This window comes from Desarmillaria tabescens (genome assembly GCF_030435595.1).
Source record: "Desarmillaria tabescens strain CCBAS 213 chromosome Unknown EV420scaffold_21, whole genome shotgun sequence".
Classification (NCBI taxonomy): Eukaryota; Fungi; Basidiomycota; class Agaricomycetes; order Agaricales; family Physalacriaceae; genus Desarmillaria; species Desarmillaria tabescens.
Window position 1 is genome coordinate 45,815 of NW_026848320.1, and position 18,086 is coordinate 63,900.

Below are 18,086 nucleotides of genomic sequence, written 5' to 3' on the forward strand. Positions count from 1 at the left end.
GAATGACGATGTTATATTTTTTTAAGGGGGATACACTAGCAGAGGTACGTCTTGTTTCGTGTCGTCGCGTCACTGCAGACCACTGATCAAGAACCACTTTCCTAGTTGTCCCTGCATCTCATCAAGCAGCCACGCCCGGCCTTGATCTGTGAATTGGGTCGTAAGCGCTGTTCCACATATATGTTCTCGCTTTGTTGCTTACAAGTTGCTCGATAGTGAGTATCGCTGCTGAGAAAGGGTAGACTCGTTGCATCCTGTGCCCGAGCCAGAGCATCTTTTACTATATTATCTTCAAGCATGTGTTCACAAATCCATGAAGCCGACCCTTTTTCCCAGATTTTCTCGTTGAAAGATATGGTTGCGCATCCGAAATTGAAACCGACGAAAACCTTACTATGCGCAACGGTTCATGCGCCACTATTTCAGATCGGTTGCAAGGTATCGTATCTACTATATGTTTCTTCGGGTTGTTCTCAGGGTCGCAGGGTTGCGGTATACTCAATATATATTCAATATGCGAACTATCAAATCTCGTGCCCTTCAAACTTGTAGTGCGGCCTTTCTATTCGTTACGAGAGAACGACAAACAAGCGCCTCGTGAGAATTCGAGCCCAGGCCCTCACGTGGTTCGGGTTCGTTGGTGTAGGCGCTTGCCCACTCTTGTCCAGCATCCGCTGTTCCCTCATAACTGAACTTTTGACGCCCAACACAAATTTGTTCCTCGCTGTGAAAAGTCGCCACGATCGCATTGAAACAGGTACGTTCCTACGCGAGGCGACTAGTCTTTTGTTTCTTTGCTAATTGAAGTTGTGTCAGTGTTATCGATGCCTCCCAAACGCCGGATTTTGGTTGCGTTTGAGACTGACCATATCGACAAGCGAAGGAAATTTATAGTAAGCTTCAAGTAGGTTTGATTTCGAAATTGGTCCCCTGAACTGTTGCAGGTTCAGATTGGTGCAGACGCCTCGAACGAAGACTTGATCCAGGAAATAGCGAGCTACGTTAACATCGAGGATCCTTCTAACATTGTCCTTGAATTACCCGGAGGTTTTGAGCTTCGTAGGCAAGAGTGAGGTTTAATCCTTAACGTTTACGCATTACGCAACTGACCTGTATGTTGGAAGCGGAGTCGACTGCATTGAAGATGGTGAATTTGTGACCGCGAGATACCATTTGCAACATCCAGCACAGATTGACTCGAAACCATCCGAAGCTTTGACCTCTTCTGTACCGGAAGTCCCAGCCATAGAACCTGGACGGTTCAGGCTGCGCCTGGTCACCGCTAAAAGCGCCCGTGATTATGCTCGACAGACGCCGAAAGATCAACAAGAGAACCCAAATGGTGTGCACTGTTTCGAAGGTCAAGCAATAAGCGGTAATACTACGCTCGTGCGCGAACTTTTACCTCTCTTTATTCAAAGTCTGACGTTTCAGTAAGAGCTCCCTAAGGACTGAAGCCTGTCGCGTCTTAGGCTGGGGGGAATACGAGGAAGACAACGAATGTCAACACGAACCTGAAAGCGCCTGCAGTTGCGTCATTGCCTCAGAGATAGAGCAATACGGTTTAGCTTCGACGTTACATTGTCGGTTTACAACAAATGGAAGCCTTTGCAAGCATGAGGCGTGTCCCTATTCACACGTTTCGGTTTCTGGTTAGTCTTTTTCTTTTATTTGCAAAGATCTAAAGACATAAGCTGACATGTGTTATATTTAGGCCACCTTGCCGCTGACGAACCACCGCACTGCAGTATCTGTGGAGAATTTTTAGGCAAGCCTTCGTTCCGTGTCAGTACGCTTGCTCGTAACTTCAACTTGCTCAGGATTTCCTTGTCCGGATTGTATGAAGTTTGCTGCTGAAAATAATATAGAACCCGGCGAGGCTGTGTTTTGTCCCCTGGTACAGGTAAGACTATATTTTCATCGACGAGCTCAGTGTTCTAAAACTCTCATAGAATGTAGGATGCGAACATCTGCATCATCACCACTGCTTGCGAGGAATGAGCAGTCCAGGCTGCCCTTCCGGCTGTTCAGCTGAAAGATACCCCAGAGAGCCAACTATCTTCGACACATCTGAACGGCACATCGTCATTGCTTATGATGGCGATCGAATTGAAAGAATACCAATTCCACTCACCGCTGGCACAATTGATTCAGTGATTCAGTTGCCCACCAACGATATCGTCGCACTCGTGGAGAACTTTCTCTCCCAGAAAGACTACGAGCGTTCTGGATTGTCAATCAGGATACATTCTCGTAATCCAGTCACTGAGTAAGTAGTTTTTTCCTCGGCCTTAATTATCCTGCATTAACGTTTGTATACTAGGTGCACCCCTCTGACCCGCTCCACACTTGTTAGTGTTTGCTCGTCTTCAAAGCATACTACCCAGAATCATCGGCGTTTTGACCTTTTCTGTCATAAGACTTACTTTAACCGGGCATCAGAGTCAACGGGGCACTTTTTTATAGACCTGCATACCTCCCAGTCACCAATTCTTGCTTGCGGGTGCGCTCGTCTGAGTGAGCTCTTCCCACCTACCAACGAGGAGATTTCTCTCTATGCTGTGAAACGGCACCGACAGCCTGACAATACTCAGAATGTCGGCAATAAAGGCGTCGCATCAAAGCAAGGCATGTATCTGAGCGACATGTCGTATCAGCCTTGCACTGTACAGACACCTCGAGGAATGTCTGCCTTCCTTGCGTCGTTGTATAGGCTCTGCGCGTTAGTTGCAGACAAGGGAAGTGCTGCAGAGAGAAGGATCATCTCTTCTCTCTACACAATTACTAGATTTCCCCCTGCTGCTCGTGCTCGTGAGTACAACCATCAAGTTAGAATCATTTGCACGGGGACTAAATTTTCATAGTGGCCGTTCTTCTTCATAACAAGAACCCTCTTCCGGAGGAACGGGCGGCGCTATCAGAGGCCATTTTCCATGCACTTCGCGATTTCATACCGGCTGGCATTCAAGGTCCTGTACAGATCAGTACCAATCCAGGGCGATTTTTCGAAGCAGTGAGTACATTCCTCGTGTTGCACTGAGGAAACTGCCGACTTACAGACGCGGTAAAAATTAGGCTCGCATTCTTCTCGGTCATATCCTAACAATGGGAGAAGTGACTGACTCAAACTTGGCGAATCCCGTAGTGGAGGATATCTCTCTCGTCTGCAGTGTGTCACAGAAGCGACTTGTGGACCCGGTTTTACTGGGCACAGAACACGTCAATAGAGATATCGGTGCTCTCCGGCGGATCGGCGGAGAGCTACATCGGCCTTCTCACAGAACAGCTGTGCCAGCGGTAATGGACATGGATGATTCCACCAAACTAGTACTCAATCAGCTCCTTTCTCACTCCAAGTTGCTTGAGTCTTCCTCGAAACTCGTGTTCTTTCCGAACAGAGTTGATCCTCCTTCGTCATCCTCTGTCTACAGTCTTGACAGTTTGGGGCGGGACTTCCACAGTGCCATTAAACGGGTGAATGAGACGGACCTCGTCACCAGGGGACCACTGGATCTGAAAGCGGCGAACGTGATTCCCTTACAAATTGTGCTGGATGAAGTGGTACGTTATAGTCACGCTCTTCCATTGGGTTCAATAAGTGCGATCACTATCTGCAGGGCTTCCTCGCAGTGTTCACCGGTCGTGGTTGCGGAACGACACGAGACGTTAACTTTTTTAGGCCTTCGTATGTTGTCCAACTATTATGGTTTTCTGGACAATACTCACTGTGCGACATTTCGACAGACATGGGGGTGACACTGAGGTGGATGTCAATGATGTTAGCCATGCTCTACAAAAAGTCATTGCGGAGAGGCAAGCAGAAAATACGTGGCAGATTGACAGCTTTGACGGTCTTTCTGGAACCAACCGACCCCCAGATGAGGCAAGAGCCCTTATGCAAAGATTTAAAGTCATTTACTCACCTTCACTCTGGTCATATGCAGGCAATAATGTTATGCCTTGACCTCAGCAATTCTATGAATGAGCGCTCGGGCGTCAGTCGTCTTAGCAAACAGTCTGAAGGACCCTCGAACAGACTTGCCTATGATCCTAATGTTGAAGCACAGAAGGTGATTGACGAAATTGCCTCAGGCGTTTCTGATAATGTCATCTTAGAAAATGGTCGGTTGTGTCATTTACGCCTTCATTCCCTAGACTAATGCCGCCCGGACTCCGGATAGCCAAACAATTCTTGAATAGCCAGGGCTACGAATGTCGACATGCGTGGTCCTCGTACCTCAAAAAACCTCGGAATAACGAGGTCAGATCATTCTTCTATAGCATTAGGTGGTACGGGAGCGAGGACAGATATGATCTACTCAACAATCTTAGGTTGATTGCAAGTCGAGAAGCGCTGAGATATCATGAAATTCTGGAATCAAGGCCGGATCTAAGGGATGAGATGGTCAATGTGCGTTTCAGTATCGAGTTTTCATAATTCTGTCCGCTAATGATCACGTTTAGCTTGCCCATTTTGCCTTCGCCTGCTCCCATCATAAGAATCAAATTCTGGAACTGCTCCGCAACCCTATAAAAGTCGAATCGACTGGCTTTGGTCCTTTTGACGTGCCGATACGACTCCTTGATCCCAAGTACGCTCTCACCCCGAATTTTGATGAGCATGCTGACCATAATTCTCAGAACTGGAGATCTTCTATGCAACCCGAAGAATCCTCTAAATGCTCCTAATGAAGGAATACTTGTCAACAGCGATTCCTGTGATTACTTCGAGCAGTGTCAAAATTGGCCCTTGGGCTATTATGAACCATTTGAATCTGTGTTGGGTGCTTATACGGAACTAAAAACTTGGGTGGGTTCTCGCGTCTCCTATTGAAGGACGTAATTTTAATTTGTTGTAGGTATCTGCGGGCGACCTCTTATCGCCACTGAACGACGATGATGGGGAGTTCGTGCCCATCACTTGCAAGCACAAGGGGAAACAGATGACGTGGTACCTTCCCCTCACCACTACCATACGAACTCTATATGCAATCTGCAACCGATTCACAGAGGCAGCCTACTGCTCCTTCGCCATCAAGCGCTCACGTTTTTTTGTTAAATTAAGCGATTTGCGCATCAGTATGACCACACTCTCGAGGGGTGGAATTATTGAGCTTGTGCAGACTGTTCCGCACAACCGCGCAAGAATTACGGCTGAGGTCTCATTACAAGGCAGCCATGTCGATCTTCTTTTGCCACGCAATGCTTCTGCTCTCTGCGTTCTCAGCTATCTTCACCAACTCAATGAACTCCCTATGTCGCAAATGAGACTTTGGTGAGTTGGGGGAATCGTGTTCAAAATTCCTTTGAAATTCGAGTTAATTTGAACCACAGGGATAACCTTACCGATACTGGAGATGGTATGAGGAGGGGATTTATGTTCGACTACCTCGACGACTGTCCCAGACGCTTCCGTCAGAACCGAACTGAGCCTCACAAGTTTGAGATTATGACGTGGAGCTGGAGACTCACGGCCGAGCGCAGAGCAAAAGAGGAGAGTAAACATCTCACGCGACTGCACGTATTGAAAGAGCTCGTCAATCATCTGCTGAATCGAGCCGTGAGTTTGATCTATTTACGTCGATCTTTTAGTAACACCCCAATCTAGGGATCCTTCGACACCTCGGTCTCGCTTGTCCTTGGACTTATTACATGTGAGCATTACCATGCAGGTTTTCGTTTCCGGACAGGCATTTGATGTATGGCATTCTTCTTCTTATCCAGTTTCCGACACAGTTAGCATCAAACAGGAACTGACACCGATTTTCGAGAATTTCCGACGCCAGCTAGAAGATGTGAATGCCAAAGGAGATACAAGCTTATATGACGCGCTTAACACCGCAAGAAGCACGTTGGTAAATTATCGCAAGGATTTACCTGGCCTCCGAAAGCGAATTATAGTTGTTTCTGATGGTGACTATTGTATACTGCTTCGGGAATCAATTCTAAACCGTTTATTCTATCATTACCGTTGCTCTTGGTGTCGAGTCGCTGTTAAAGGAAAACCGGTACCTATGAATTACTATATTGGGCAGGTGAAAAAAAGTTCGATCGATTCTCATTATTTTGTAGAAACCCGGTAATAATAGGTGATGACAATAAATCTATCTCTTCCGCCAGAGACGTAGCCATTGCCCTACAAAAGGATCAAGTGGTTGTAGATTCCGTTCAAGTTGGTACATACAGCAATGCTACTCTCCACGCTATATCAGTCGCCACCAATGGTTATCGATTTGCACCACAGACATCACTTAGCGACGCTCTCAGCATCTTTGTGCGCCATTCCTCTCTCCGTCGCCAGAAGCGAAAAACTAATGTCTATAATAGGACCTTGAGACGATGCTTTCCTCCATAGAGAGACCACCAAAGCCCGCACCCCCTCAGATACATGGTATCTGGGAATGGAATATACTCAGGAACACCTCACTGTACCCCATAGACGTGGTCACCATTGACCGCTTTCCCAAACGGGCCGACCATTCAAAGCTAAACGAGAATGTTCAACCGGCCTCAAAGTCTGTGCAGGCAGGTTCCAGCCAGAATGACCGTCAGAAGAGAATCATGCGCGAGGTAGTTTTCTTCCCTTCACAAGTTCATCTGATTTCGTCATGCGTTTTACAGTTGAGGGACATTGTGCGAGACCCTCATACGAATATCGATGTTTACGTGAACGAAAGCGATGTCTCGTTCTTCAAGCTCATACTCGAGGTTTGTTTCGGCGTTGTTGCACTCGGGCTGTCACGCATTTTTTGGATACAAAGTACCAAAGGATACCGAAAACTGCGTATACGCTGGTGGAACATTCCTTTTGACATGTGAGTAAGTTACATTACCCTCGAAAGGTTACGCATTGACGAACGGTTATCAGCTTACCGGAATTCTATCCTCGCGATCCACCCAACATTCGGTTTGTGACATTCATCCTACACCCAAATGTGTGTCATTATCCACTCCCGTTCATTTTCACTGCTAATCGGGGCCGCGGTGTAGATCTCGAAGCAAGGCAAAGTCTGTATTGCTGAGCTAGGTCGTCTTTGGTCGTCGGATATCAGCCTCAAGGATACGTTGAGCCTAGTGTACGGCCTCCTTCTGACGCCTGATCTAGAGAACCCTGTAGAAATGCAAGCATCGTTAACGTATTGTGCGTTGATTGCATTTTTGAAAATCGAACATAAGCCTTATTAGCCTTATTACAGATGAAGATGGCGGATCGTTCGCTCTACACGCTGCTAATGCAGTTCGAGATCACGCGTCCAAGACGCGGCAGGCGTGGAAGGAAGAATTGTCGAACGAAGTCGAAGATGACGGTGGCGTTGATGATCTATACTGAGACGAATAACTATTTTCTGGACTCGGTCTTGTAGAAAATATGGATTCTTTACGGACTCCATGTATTGTTTATGTATAACTACGATAACGATATTACTTGTCCTACATATGCGCCATTTTTGGCTTTTCCCTTCTTTAACTAGGATCTCTATCATGCTCTACCACTGCTCTGGCAATATATAGTGATTCGTCCTCTGTCCTCGGGCTGAAGACCCATACAGATCTGGTGATAAGCTCAGTGTTGCTAAGTGAAAGGAAGGAAATGAATAAGTGCAATCAGTTACTACTGTAGGCTGTCTGGAGTTGGCAAGAGGTGTGGGCGGTGGGAGGATCTAGACCGACTTGTGAGGGGTCCTCAGAGTCGGGATCCCGTCGCGAAGTTTCAAGTTTAGAGCCTAGAGAGCGGAAGGGCATAGGCGGGTGGGTCAATAAAGAGGCAAGAGAGGTAAATGCCATTGAATGAGCAGAAAAAAGACACTGATGACGCGTCCCTTCTCCATATCTTCTACCTTAGCTTGTCCTCCGATAGGCCCTCTGCTCGTGCCTCATTACAGGCTTATTTCGGCGATGAAAAGACAAGACCTTACTTCCATTTCACGCCACAGAGCTCTTTGGTCAGAACGATTAGAAAAGCTCGCTCAAACAAATTTCCTCTGAAGGGAATAGATTGCACCAATAAATTACCATACACCCCAATAAAATACTCCCTATGCATACGCATGCATCAGACCCGGATTCGGTTTGAACACTGGTAGTGGATGTGCCTAAAATACGTCCGTCAGCCTCCCATACATAGGCACAAACGCAACGCAAGAGACACACCTGTGTATTGAAAACATAATCTGATCAACGATGAGCTAAACTAATCTTCCCATAGTAAGTATGATATCAATTAACTCACCTTTCAGCGGAAGCACACTATCATCCGAGAACGTCAGATACAAATACTTCAACGTCTCGCTCTACCGCCCCAAAGTCAACGAGCCATACACCCTATATCAACCATATACGCACCAGGAAAAACGTCTCCTGCTTATCTTCCAGAGACACAGGGACAGTGTCGACATCTCGGACGGTTGCATACCCTCCATTCTTCAAACGACAGTGTTTCTGAATAGCAGAGAAAATATCCCAGGCGTATTTTCTATACCGGCTATCATGCGTGAGGCGCCAGGCGATGAAGAGGGATTCGGCGGTGTCAGGCCTTTTGGGGAGGGTCAGCCACCGAGAACTGAATGAAGGGACGTTATCTCTACCGCAGCATGTATCTAGCATCGTAAGATGCTGGTCCTCCTTTCCTGCGATGCGCGCGCTCTTTAGATGGCTAACACACTGCACAAAAGGAAGGCTTACTTTGAGCCTTTGATGTACCAATCCCGTTCCGGATGGCCCTTACCCGCGTCTGCCTCATCCATCTTGAACATCACGATTTCGGGAGCTAGACCACTGCAATACGAGGTCATGACTCTATCATTCTGTTGCGTGTTGCACGGAACTTACGTCTCTGTATTATGTGTCTCCATGCACGTCTCTAGTAGCTCCAGCCCTAGATACCAATCACGCTGGGCGTTGATGGGCATTTGTTCGACTTTTGGTGGGATTGTGACCCGGTTTCTCGTAATCCCTGACGTTACGGCGCCAAGCATAAGCGTACCGGGGAAAAAGCAGACTAGGTGGTCTTGTTTCGGTATTACCTTGGGGTTCCTACAATTGATATTAACTTGAGATCCCGACTTGGTCGAAACGCGGGAGAACGTACAGTAGTGAACCCGGGTGTAGCTCTGCGATGAAAACCATCTTCTGTCGATAGGTTCTTTGCTCCATTCGGATGTGAATGCTTCGCACCGACTTTTCGTACATCTAGACTCATGGTAAGATATTTGCGCTATCTACAGAGACGACTGACATACCTCACGATATAGCCATTCCGTTCGGTTCTGGAGGGGACATAATAAACACTATGTCCAAAAGTATGAAGGCAAGCTTACGGTCTGTAGGAATTGTTTTCTACCCAGAGTCAGTCACACGAGCCGTCCAAAGGGAGTGGATGGGCTCACAGTAAATACTCGTAGTAAGAATCGCCTCTAGAACCGAGACGTATATCCGAGGTCACAAACAATCCTTTGGTATGCCTGTCACCCATTAGCTTCGATAAAACGCGCGTTCTAATATCTCTTACTTCATCAGAATCGGTGCCAGATGTGTCAAACCCTCCGCCTTGTCCAAAAGGTCATGTATCACATGCATGACTTTTTCCGACTTGCGCCAGAAATCCGGCCGCTGAGCCAGCTGAGCCAGATACCGAAATTCGAGCTGCAACGTCGCAGCTTCGGCTGTGCTGATGATTTCAGGTGCTGCAGAATCTGGGATACCCACCCGACGAGCAAGGTTGACAGATGGAAGGGGTAAACCTGAGTTGGTGTCAAAAGCGGGTAATAGGCGGTCTGCGAGCTCGATAGCACGAAGAACGTAGAGCTTATCTTGAGTGAGTGTAAACGCTGAAAGAAGACCGCCTAGGACACGGATCGTAGTCTGCGAGAATCGTCTTAGTACATAAAAAATTAAGTACGAACGGGATCTTACCTCGAATGTACTGAACAACCCCTCCTTATCAAATGAGAGGCTCTGCTCTACCCACCGTCGCGCCCGAGCATACTCGTCATTCAGACCCATGATATACATCGTGTCGATGGAGTCGACAAGTAGTGTACCCCATGCCTCCGTCCACCGAGAAATTTGAGCCCTTGTGTGTGAGCGGGTGGTACTCATCTGCTCCCATTGCGTCTCTTTCTGTCGTGTATGTCAATAACAGCTGAGTATATGCTATCGAGAACGATACCATATGCATGCCATGCGTGCTGGAAGAAAAAAGGTCTATTAGGAGACAATAACGACGAAGTAATGCAACACACCTTGAAAGCCTCGACAATCTCAGCTCTCTTCCCTGCCGCCGCGTCTGGCTTCAGGTACGCTTCCTCGTTGTATGTATTCAAGCTCCATCGATCCTGTGAGCTGCGCCACTAAACAATGTTCTGTTAGCACTCATCCCAGCTCCTACGAACACGCTCACATTCCCAAGGAGAAGGAGGAGTCCACAAATACACGCTAACGGTAAAAACCGAATGAACTTGCGAGAGACTGGCATATTTGAGGACAACTAAGCAAAGACATTTTCTCTCCGTGAACGATAGGAGCGACTCAAGGGGCACGACGTACCTTTTTCGCCAGCCCGCTACCCACGAACTGCGGCGGAATGGAAAAGTTTATTACTGATTCCTCCGAGCTGTCGCACGACCGCCGACGTTCGCACAGTAATAAATATCGACAGAACGAGAAAGTGAAGAGAAAAGGAGAGCGGGAGGAGAAGAAATAATATTCCGGGATCCCGACATGATCAAGGTCCAGGCAAAGGAGTAGTTTCCGAATTTGGTCGCAGGCGGTTGACCTGACTGACACACAAGGACCCACAACATCCAGGAACGGGACCTTGGCACAAAATTCACGAAAAGGCCAGATACCGCAAAGCCCTGAATTATTCGGTAGCATCAATCTCTCAATTTTGACAGCTGAAAGTGGGCGCTGATCCGAAAACATAAGAAATGCACCCCGACCTAGCCGAGGAATCCCAGAATACGAGCTTTTAAAATACTTATACGAAGCAGTAAATAAATATAACACCATTAGTACCCTCTATGCGAAGCAAATAACTGGTGTAGATATCCAAAAAATTCGTCAAAAAAAATCATCAAGACTCCGTCCGATGCTTCAAAGAAGGTACCGGCGGCGCCGTCACAGGCGCAGTAAAGAACCCCTCTGCAGTAATCCCAATCGCTTCCACCCCCCGCCCCAGCAGTTTTCCTATTCGTCCCTCTCCCAACCGAAATCGACCCCTTCCGCCCGCCCACCCGATTCCCGCTCTCGATGCTTATCATCGACCGAGCCTTGGTCGTCACCGTTTGGTACCCACCACCACCGCCGCCACCATCAGGCATCGACTTCACCTTCCCCGAACTTCCCGACAACGTACTCCGATGTCGCGGCTTGAATGTGCTTCCATTCCACGCACTCGGTGGACCCGATATCGACGGATTTGGATGGTGTCCATGAGCTGGTCCTATAGGCATCACCAGCATCTCATCGTCAATGCTATCCTCCTCGTCGTCATTCTGCAGCACATGTACAGGCGCCTTTGGGCTTGACAGAAGCGAACTCGCCCCAGACGATCCACGGCTGTCTTCTTGCGGCAGCCGTAGCGGTAATGCCTCTGTCCGGTCCCTCACCTCGTCAAAGATCTCATAGTATCGCTGTATACACAACTTAATTACCATTCCTAATGTCGTCTTGGACTCGGCCAACACAGCAGGATTGGACTGAACCGAGGACTGGAAAACCGCCGGTCCGCCAGGGATCGTACACATCATAACATCTTTGACAGGGTTGGTACCCGAAACCAAGTTCGGGGTGAGCACGACAGCAAGGTTGTGGGCGTCCATTCGGTTCGAAGCAGAACGTAGAGAGACCTCATGCATCAAGTCTGTGTGGACCATCAGAAGGGGAGAATGGTGTCAAACAACGAGGTCACTCACGGAGAACGTGGCTGAGAAGAATGTACGCGCATGGAGGTAATTCAGGTAGGAGGGTCTCGCGAATGAAAGATACAGCAGCCATGTCAGCAGGGTCGCTAGAAGGGATAGGGCATCGCCGTATCGTGGGGTATAAAGTTTCCGGGAATATTGGCTCGGGAAGGTCCCGAAGGTATTTTTTCAGTAGGACAGCAGCGAGGTGAGGGTCTCCAAATGTTTCCAGAGACACGACGTTTCCTACAAACTGTTTAGTAACCGTTGCAGCGACAAGACGACAAACCTACCACGATCATAGGCCTCTTGCGCAGCTCGCAGAAGCGCTGACGATGGGGACCGCCGGAAGAGTCCTTCCTCTTCCATTCCAGTATCACGTAAAAACTGTATGGAATCCTTAACCACTCTTGGGATACCCCCATTCTCACCCTCATACCCCATCAGGTCCTCTAAAGGTACACCAAAGATACTTGACACGGCCGGCGTTGGCAGAGTTATCCTCCTTTCCCGTTTAGAGTTTTCCTGGTATACTGCGGGCGGTATGTCAATTTGTGTAATAGGTATTTGGGCCGCGAGCGCAGAGAGCGTGTCAACATAAGCAATCTTGTGAAAGAATTTGGGACTGATGATTGCTCCAGCGAGAGAGAAAAGCACTAGAGAGAACTGTGAGCACTAGCCGATGTTAGGAAACCAATGCACGCACTCTTCGAAAAGAAGGAAGAATGCACGATGAAGAGTCGCTTCAAGTTCTTCCTATACTTGCGACTCAAACTACGATATGCCTTCCAAACCCAGTTCCATCCCGGTGTGTACTTTCCACCTGCTGCGAAGAATACGACAGTATAGTCGGCCTCAACTGCGGTAGCATTAGGGAAGTCAATAAAGATATAATGGCAACAGTATACACACCGTAGAGATTCAAATATGACAGTATTCGGCTGCGGACCGTCAGCAGAACGAAAATCTCAGGGGTATTAAGCAACGCACGACAAGAGCAGATCGTAATTGACGCCTCGCGGATCTGGGAGGGCCGAAGCATTCAGCACGACCCTAAGGACGATTAATGAGATATTCTAACGACATGTAGCGTGGTGATAAACCAACATTGGCCGTGTTCTGCACCAAACTCCGATGAGAGAGAACATCCGAGAATTAAGCGACGACACTCACTCGAAATCGACCCCGGCTTGGAATATAAGCTTCGCCATCACGTCCTGCATATTTGCATGCTGCTCCTGGACATATGGAGACTCCGTCCGTTTATTCCAGGGAGCACTGACATTGAAGAAACTCTTCCGTTTGGGTGACCGTAAAGGCGTGTCCTGACCATGAGGAGCTGACGGTGCAGACGGTGCTATCGATAATACTGCAAGTCTCTGCTTCAGAGAGAGAGAACTGGGAGGCATGAAGGGTCGTCGTCGTCGTAGACGGTGAGCAGGAGGTCGCAACGGATGGGAGTCTGGGATAGAGAGGAAGCAGGCACGTGATATGGCCCCTATAACTTCAAACTCCGTCTAAACAGGGATAAAGAGCGCGTCGTCGCGACTTTCTTTTAACCTTCCAGTACTTCGGCGAGCAGTGCGAAAATTTTCAATTCACATACCAGGTTCCTGTCCTACTACTGTTATTTGCTTAGCTTACGTTGCACCTATTAAAGAGGGGCCCGACACTGTTGAAGCTATGCCAATCTATCACTTCCTACCCCGTCGTGTTTTCCGCGACCTGTATGTATTTTATGCTAACCGGATGGATTTTCCTCACTCTTTACGCGTTAATATTCCAGTCCTCCTGAAGTATACGCCCTGATTTTGTCATACCTTTCTCCTTTGGATGTTATCTGTTTCGGAAGGGTTGACCGAAAGAGGAAGACCATCGTCGAATCCTATTTCTGGAGTGAATTCATACAACTCATGGTTTCGTACTTCTCCGAACCGGAACTCTTGGAGTTTCGCCTGATCCAAGCAAAGACTGGAACCCTCATCTCCGGATCCACTGTTCTACAATTCTTAGAACGGACGACATATCCCGATTCAGATCTTGACATCTACACTCCTTTCATGTACGCCAGGGAGGTCGGAGAGTTTTTTCTCAGAATTGGCTATCAATTTTGTCCCCGGGAGAGTCAGATAAAGCCCTTTCACGAGATCGCGGAAGATATCAACCAGAGGGTTGTTGAACAAGAAGTCTACAACCTTCGCGGGATAATGCAAGTCTACGACTTAGATCGCAACGGGAAGAAGATTCAATTAATGTCAGCGCTCAACTCTCCAATGGACATTATTTTGGCGTACCACTGCAGTAAGTGAAACTCTAATTCGCCCTTCCTGCTGTATACTAATGAAGGTTTTTTTCCAGCCACGGTTATGAACATCATCACTGCCACCCACACCTATTCCCTCTACCCCAGAGGCACATTCCACCAAAGACGGGGCCTCATCATTCGCACCGACGGTTCTGCCCAAGATGCAGGACGTCAAAAGTACATCGATCGTGGCTGGGAACTCTTCTCCGAAGTGACCGTGTTTGAAGTCACAAGTCCTCTTTCGGAATTTCAGGCCAACTCTCTTAGATGGGTCGGCGATCGGAGGTGCCTCTCAGTCAAGCTTTCTCCTATAGAACTGCCTTTTATATCTTACCCCATCATGGCCAACTCCTGGCGGCTCACCTACGGCTGGAACTGTACGGTTAAGGTCGAATACTCCAACGTCGAAGCCGAGCGTTTCAAGTTCTGCGTATCCCAGGGTTGGAAGCTTTGTCAGGTCTTACACAAGCTCAAGGATTTCTGGAAAGCTGTGAAGAGGTACGAGGTGCCGCAATCTTGTCAACTTGTACTGATGTGTTTTCAGCGAGGACGTTGCTTTCGCTGCTATTGCGGAACGATATTACAAGCGCTGCGCTTCAGTCAGCTCGACTGATGCTGCGCTAGAATGGCTTGCGCCCAATATTTCTCTAGAAATGTTGGAAGATACTTTTGAAGGATCCCATGATCCTTAGACGAAGCTCGTAACCTGGGAAACAATGACCGAGAATTTCACATATAGTATGCGTTCATTTATCTTGGTTTACTTACTGCAGCTAACTCAGCTCGAGGCCATTCGCGGTCCTAGAGTAATTGATTTCATATGTACAATTATTGTTACGACTATTGCAGTATATACCACCATAGCTTGACTGACAAATAATCTTGGGTCGTTATCATCTAGACTTCATTGCCGAGGTTGAGCTCGGGTGGAACAACTTGAAGGAACTTCTTTTGCGCTGCATAGCCTACTGAAATGATGTCTTCATTCTCCACCGCCTATAAAAATGAATTCAATGGTCACAGCGGGGTCGACGCCTGATGGAATTCAGAAAGGAAAACTAAGGATACATCCTACGGTATACATTGAGAATGCGACTATGGGGACTGGTAACAGAAATGAATACGGGTGCAAAGAAAGCAGGGAAAACGTAAATCCAGAAAACAAAGGGAGACAGTGGTTTATGCGTATACTAAATCAAATACGTCGAACGAAAGCAAAGAAACCACTCAAAGTATGGGAAAATGGCTTATGAAGCTCGCCATAAGCGCGATTCAACGCAAGAAACGCTGCTTCATATCCTTGATAATGCCACGGGTTGAACGTTACGAGAATACCGAGTATATGGTGTTCGACTCACCAACGGCCAAAGACTGGAGAACTAGTACATCAATCGGTCAGCGGTCGGAAGAACGTAGCAGAGCAGAATGCTGACTCACTTGAGGGTGCTGAACAATCTTTGGAAGGTTCTGCTCCTCCTTCTTCCTTCGTTGCTCTACACTTTTGGCGTAGACCTTGACAGTAGCGCTAAAGAAGCTTCAGCAATGACACCGGCAAAGAAAGTGAGAAGTGCGAACTCAATCGATACGTTGAGCTCCTCTAAGGTGGGTTCGGGATTGGCTTCTGTTTTTATATCAGGGAAACCATGTAAACGGAAGACTTTGAAAATGCTCACCCATTGCTGACATTATCGCCTGTTGAAGCAGATGGTGGGTGAGGAAGGTCAATGTGAAAAATGTGAAATAGGCTTACTCTAGTCAGCGACCCTCCCTTCTTTCCTCCCCATGCTATTTCCTCGTCTCTGCATGCAGAGATGCACACCTACATAGAAAACAAGAGTCACCGAGAGATATCACGTCTAACATGATTGGGTGCCCTACGACATATCCTTGTCCTTTGCGCTTCCGAACCAAGCAAAACCCTTTGCAATCCTTGATATATGGGTCCAAATGTGAGGCAGTTATCAGCTTATTGACTGCACGGGGGCCGAGGAGGCCCAAATTCACAGCGGCATCGGAGACGACTGGGTAGATGGGAAGGTTAGCTGGTCCAAAGAGTGAACGCGCGGACCGATGACAAACTGTATCTGTACAAATGGCGGACTAAAGCCCAAAATTAAAGATGTTACGTAGACGCGAGAAGAAATGCATACCAGTCTTTGTCCATGACGTGCAATCATTGCAGCGGTAGTGGCAGAGGTCTGGGGGGAAAGTGCCATAAATAGGGTAGTATGGGAATAGGAAAGGGTCTTGCCATACCAAGAACGGTGCCGCTGTGGCAGCAGTCGAAAACAGCCTGTAAAATATCCGGAGTTAATCACGCAAGGCCGGCCGATGGAGTAGGAGACGTCGGGCGCAACGAATACTTACAGTAAGTTTAGAGCCAGCAGCAGCCAGAGGCATGACCAGGATTTCCTTGAGGACGTCGTCAATGATCATCTTGTCCTCAATAAATCCCTTGGGACCGACGGCGTCACAAGGAACGATGTCTGTAAAAATTCCTGATTCAGTAAAAGCAGTGGCCTGATGAACCAATGATTTTTGCCCACGTTCATCTTTCTTGTCGGCTTCAGTGCTGTCGAAGTTGGGCTTTTGATGTCCGTGGCCTCCGTCTGAAGGATTTAAAATAGTCTTCGACCAAATGAAACGAGGGACTAACAGAAAATAAAATGTATGTCACCAGGGGAAGCACCTTGGACAAAACGATGAATTTCTCTCTCCTAGCAAAGAACGGTGAGCAGATTCCTTATTTGGAGCCAATTTTTGGTATGGACGTACGATGTTTACTTTGGTAGGCCAAAGGTCGCGGGGAGTCTTAAGAGCGTCGGTCATGACAACGATGTCGCCCTTGTCAAAATACATAGTGCCTGAAAAGGGAGCCTTAGAACGCATTATATATGTATCCGGCGGGAGCGTACCTATGAGGAGGTCACGAAATTTATCAACATCCGTATGGGTGCCCTCCATCTGGTCTTCCTTCCCCGACGCAAACTCTTCCAGAGTGTAGCTCACACCGATGAGGAGGGCCTTTCGGGTCACATCGTTACGGCAGGAGATGTTGGCGGAGGGCGGCGGCGAAGGACCGAAGGGACGTAGACGGCCAGCTCCAGAAATCATGTAGTGGTCCAGGCGGGGTGGCTGGGGAGGAAATAGATGGATGGTGGTGGATAGAAGAAGAGGCGATGTTCTGACCCTTTCCCAATACTTAACAGCGAGAAGAGTGTCGGCGTAGACCGCGCCGTCCTAAGAGGAGGCGTTGGTGACGATTGTCACTCGTTTACACCGGCGGACGGCGTAGCAACCACCGGAACTTCCACATGGAGTAGCGTACAGCTCGGCGGCCAGTGTCAGTCCAACATGGGGAGCATAGTGGGGACAAGACATAGGTGAGGATCTCCAAAGGAAGGATGGATAGAGGGGAAGAGATGAAGAGAGATGTTTAGGCGCTGAACGTACGATGGGGTTCCATCAGCAATGCCACGATGTGGGACGTCACCGAGGCTTCAATAGTTCCTGCCATCAGGGTACAACTAGGTATACGACTCGTGGCCGGAGCTCTCTCACAATAGTGTGTAGTTCTATCACCGAAAATAAGTCCCATATCAATCCGGGTAGCGTGATACAGAAAGTTACAGATGCCTGTCGCACTAGCGCTCACGATTATAATAGAGAACCCGCGATGATCAGATCGTCCACCCCAAAATTTCACAGCCTAAAGTTGAAGTGTTAACTAGCGGAAGGAAAGTACTCTTGTCAAAAGCGAAAGAATTACCCGAGGAATATATCGAGTATGCCTGGTGGACTGACAAAGAGTCTTGTAGAGATAGAAACGTAGAAATATTGTTGATTCATTTACCCAAGTCAGAGACACATTTGACCTT

At 47.9% G+C, this 18,086-nt stretch overlaps 5 protein-coding genes across 5 annotated transcripts; 2 read left to right on the top strand and 3 right to left on the bottom strand.

Moving 5' to 3' along the window:
- Positions 1 to 645: 645 nt before the first annotated feature.
- On the top strand, positions 646 to 7,540 carry EV420DRAFT_1548064 (uncharacterized protein). Its single transcript, XM_060473377.1, has 27 exons — positions 646 to 757; positions 817 to 893; positions 945 to 1,069; positions 1,125 to 1,389; positions 1,439 to 1,652; positions 1,715 to 1,768; positions 1,821 to 1,903; positions 1,953 to 2,269; positions 2,324 to 2,811; positions 2,865 to 3,013; positions 3,076 to 3,561; positions 3,618 to 3,685; positions 3,745 to 3,883; positions 3,945 to 4,122; positions 4,182 to 4,411; positions 4,465 to 4,592; positions 4,642 to 4,810; positions 4,860 to 5,275; positions 5,335 to 5,560; positions 5,609 to 5,654; positions 5,725 to 5,913; positions 6,090 to 6,274; positions 6,328 to 6,570; positions 6,622 to 6,815; positions 6,869 to 6,935; positions 6,991 to 7,141; positions 7,197 to 7,540. The coding sequence occupies exons 2-27, from the start codon at positions 825 to 827 to the stop codon at positions 7,328 to 7,330; spliced, it is 5,013 nt and encodes a 1,670-aa protein (XP_060329732.1). The 5' UTR covers positions 646 to 757; positions 817 to 824; the 3' UTR covers positions 7,331 to 7,540.
- Positions 7,541 to 7,885: 345 nt separating this feature from the next.
- Positions 7,886 to 10,732, bottom strand: EV420DRAFT_1548072 (glycoside hydrolase). Its single transcript, XM_060473378.1, has 17 exons — positions 10,546 to 10,732; positions 10,400 to 10,486; positions 10,242 to 10,349; positions 10,169 to 10,187; positions 10,010 to 10,119; positions 9,913 to 9,984; positions 9,509 to 9,861; positions 9,387 to 9,461; positions 9,318 to 9,336; positions 9,240 to 9,266; positions 9,089 to 9,189; positions 8,830 to 9,033; positions 8,683 to 8,775; positions 8,586 to 8,627; positions 8,344 to 8,533; positions 8,193 to 8,291; positions 7,886 to 8,093 (listed from the first exon to the last, which is right to left on the bottom strand). Exons 2-17 carry the CDS (start codon positions 10,472 to 10,474, stop codon positions 8,037 to 8,039), a joined length of 1,644 nt encoding a protein of 547 aa, XP_060329733.1. The 5' UTR covers positions 10,475 to 10,486; positions 10,546 to 10,732; the 3' UTR covers positions 7,886 to 8,036.
- A 342-nt stretch (positions 10,733 to 11,074) lies between these two features.
- On the bottom strand, positions 11,075 to 13,379 carry EV420DRAFT_1629839 (uncharacterized protein; the record flags this gene model as incomplete). The annotated part of the gene is made up of 10 exons (XM_060476101.1): positions 13,077 to 13,379; positions 13,011 to 13,022; positions 12,894 to 12,956; positions 12,816 to 12,844; positions 12,610 to 12,762; positions 12,197 to 12,559; positions 11,916 to 12,149; positions 11,655 to 11,863; positions 11,235 to 11,633; positions 11,075 to 11,197 (listed from the first exon to the last, which is right to left on the bottom strand). Exons 1-10 carry the CDS (start codon positions 13,310 to 13,312, stop codon positions 11,075 to 11,077), a joined length of 1,821 nt encoding a protein of 606 aa, XP_060329734.1. The 5' UTR covers positions 13,313 to 13,379.
- Positions 13,380 to 13,440: 61 nt separating this feature from the next.
- On the top strand, positions 13,441 to 15,175 carry EV420DRAFT_1335334 (uncharacterized protein). Its single transcript, XM_060468862.1, has 4 exons — positions 13,441 to 13,630; positions 13,690 to 14,204; positions 14,262 to 14,706; positions 14,753 to 15,175. The coding sequence occupies exons 1-4, from the start codon at positions 13,587 to 13,589 to the stop codon at positions 14,898 to 14,900; spliced, it is 1,152 nt and encodes a 383-aa protein (XP_060329735.1). The 5' UTR covers positions 13,441 to 13,586; the 3' UTR covers positions 14,901 to 15,175.
- On the bottom strand, positions 15,176 to 17,763 carry EV420DRAFT_1548092 (caspase domain-containing protein). The gene is made up of 15 exons (XM_060473379.1): positions 17,124 to 17,763; positions 16,984 to 17,072; positions 16,865 to 16,925; positions 16,755 to 16,817; positions 16,576 to 16,694; positions 16,465 to 16,501; positions 16,359 to 16,406; positions 16,288 to 16,308; positions 16,087 to 16,229; positions 15,959 to 16,027; positions 15,882 to 15,900; positions 15,784 to 15,829; positions 15,646 to 15,733; positions 15,567 to 15,587; positions 15,176 to 15,507 (listed from the first exon to the last, which is right to left on the bottom strand). The coding sequence occupies exons 1-15, from the start codon at positions 17,320 to 17,322 to the stop codon at positions 15,481 to 15,483; spliced, it is 1,050 nt and encodes a 349-aa protein (XP_060329736.1). The 5' UTR covers positions 17,323 to 17,763; the 3' UTR covers positions 15,176 to 15,480.
- Positions 17,764 to 18,086: the final 323 nt, after the last annotated feature.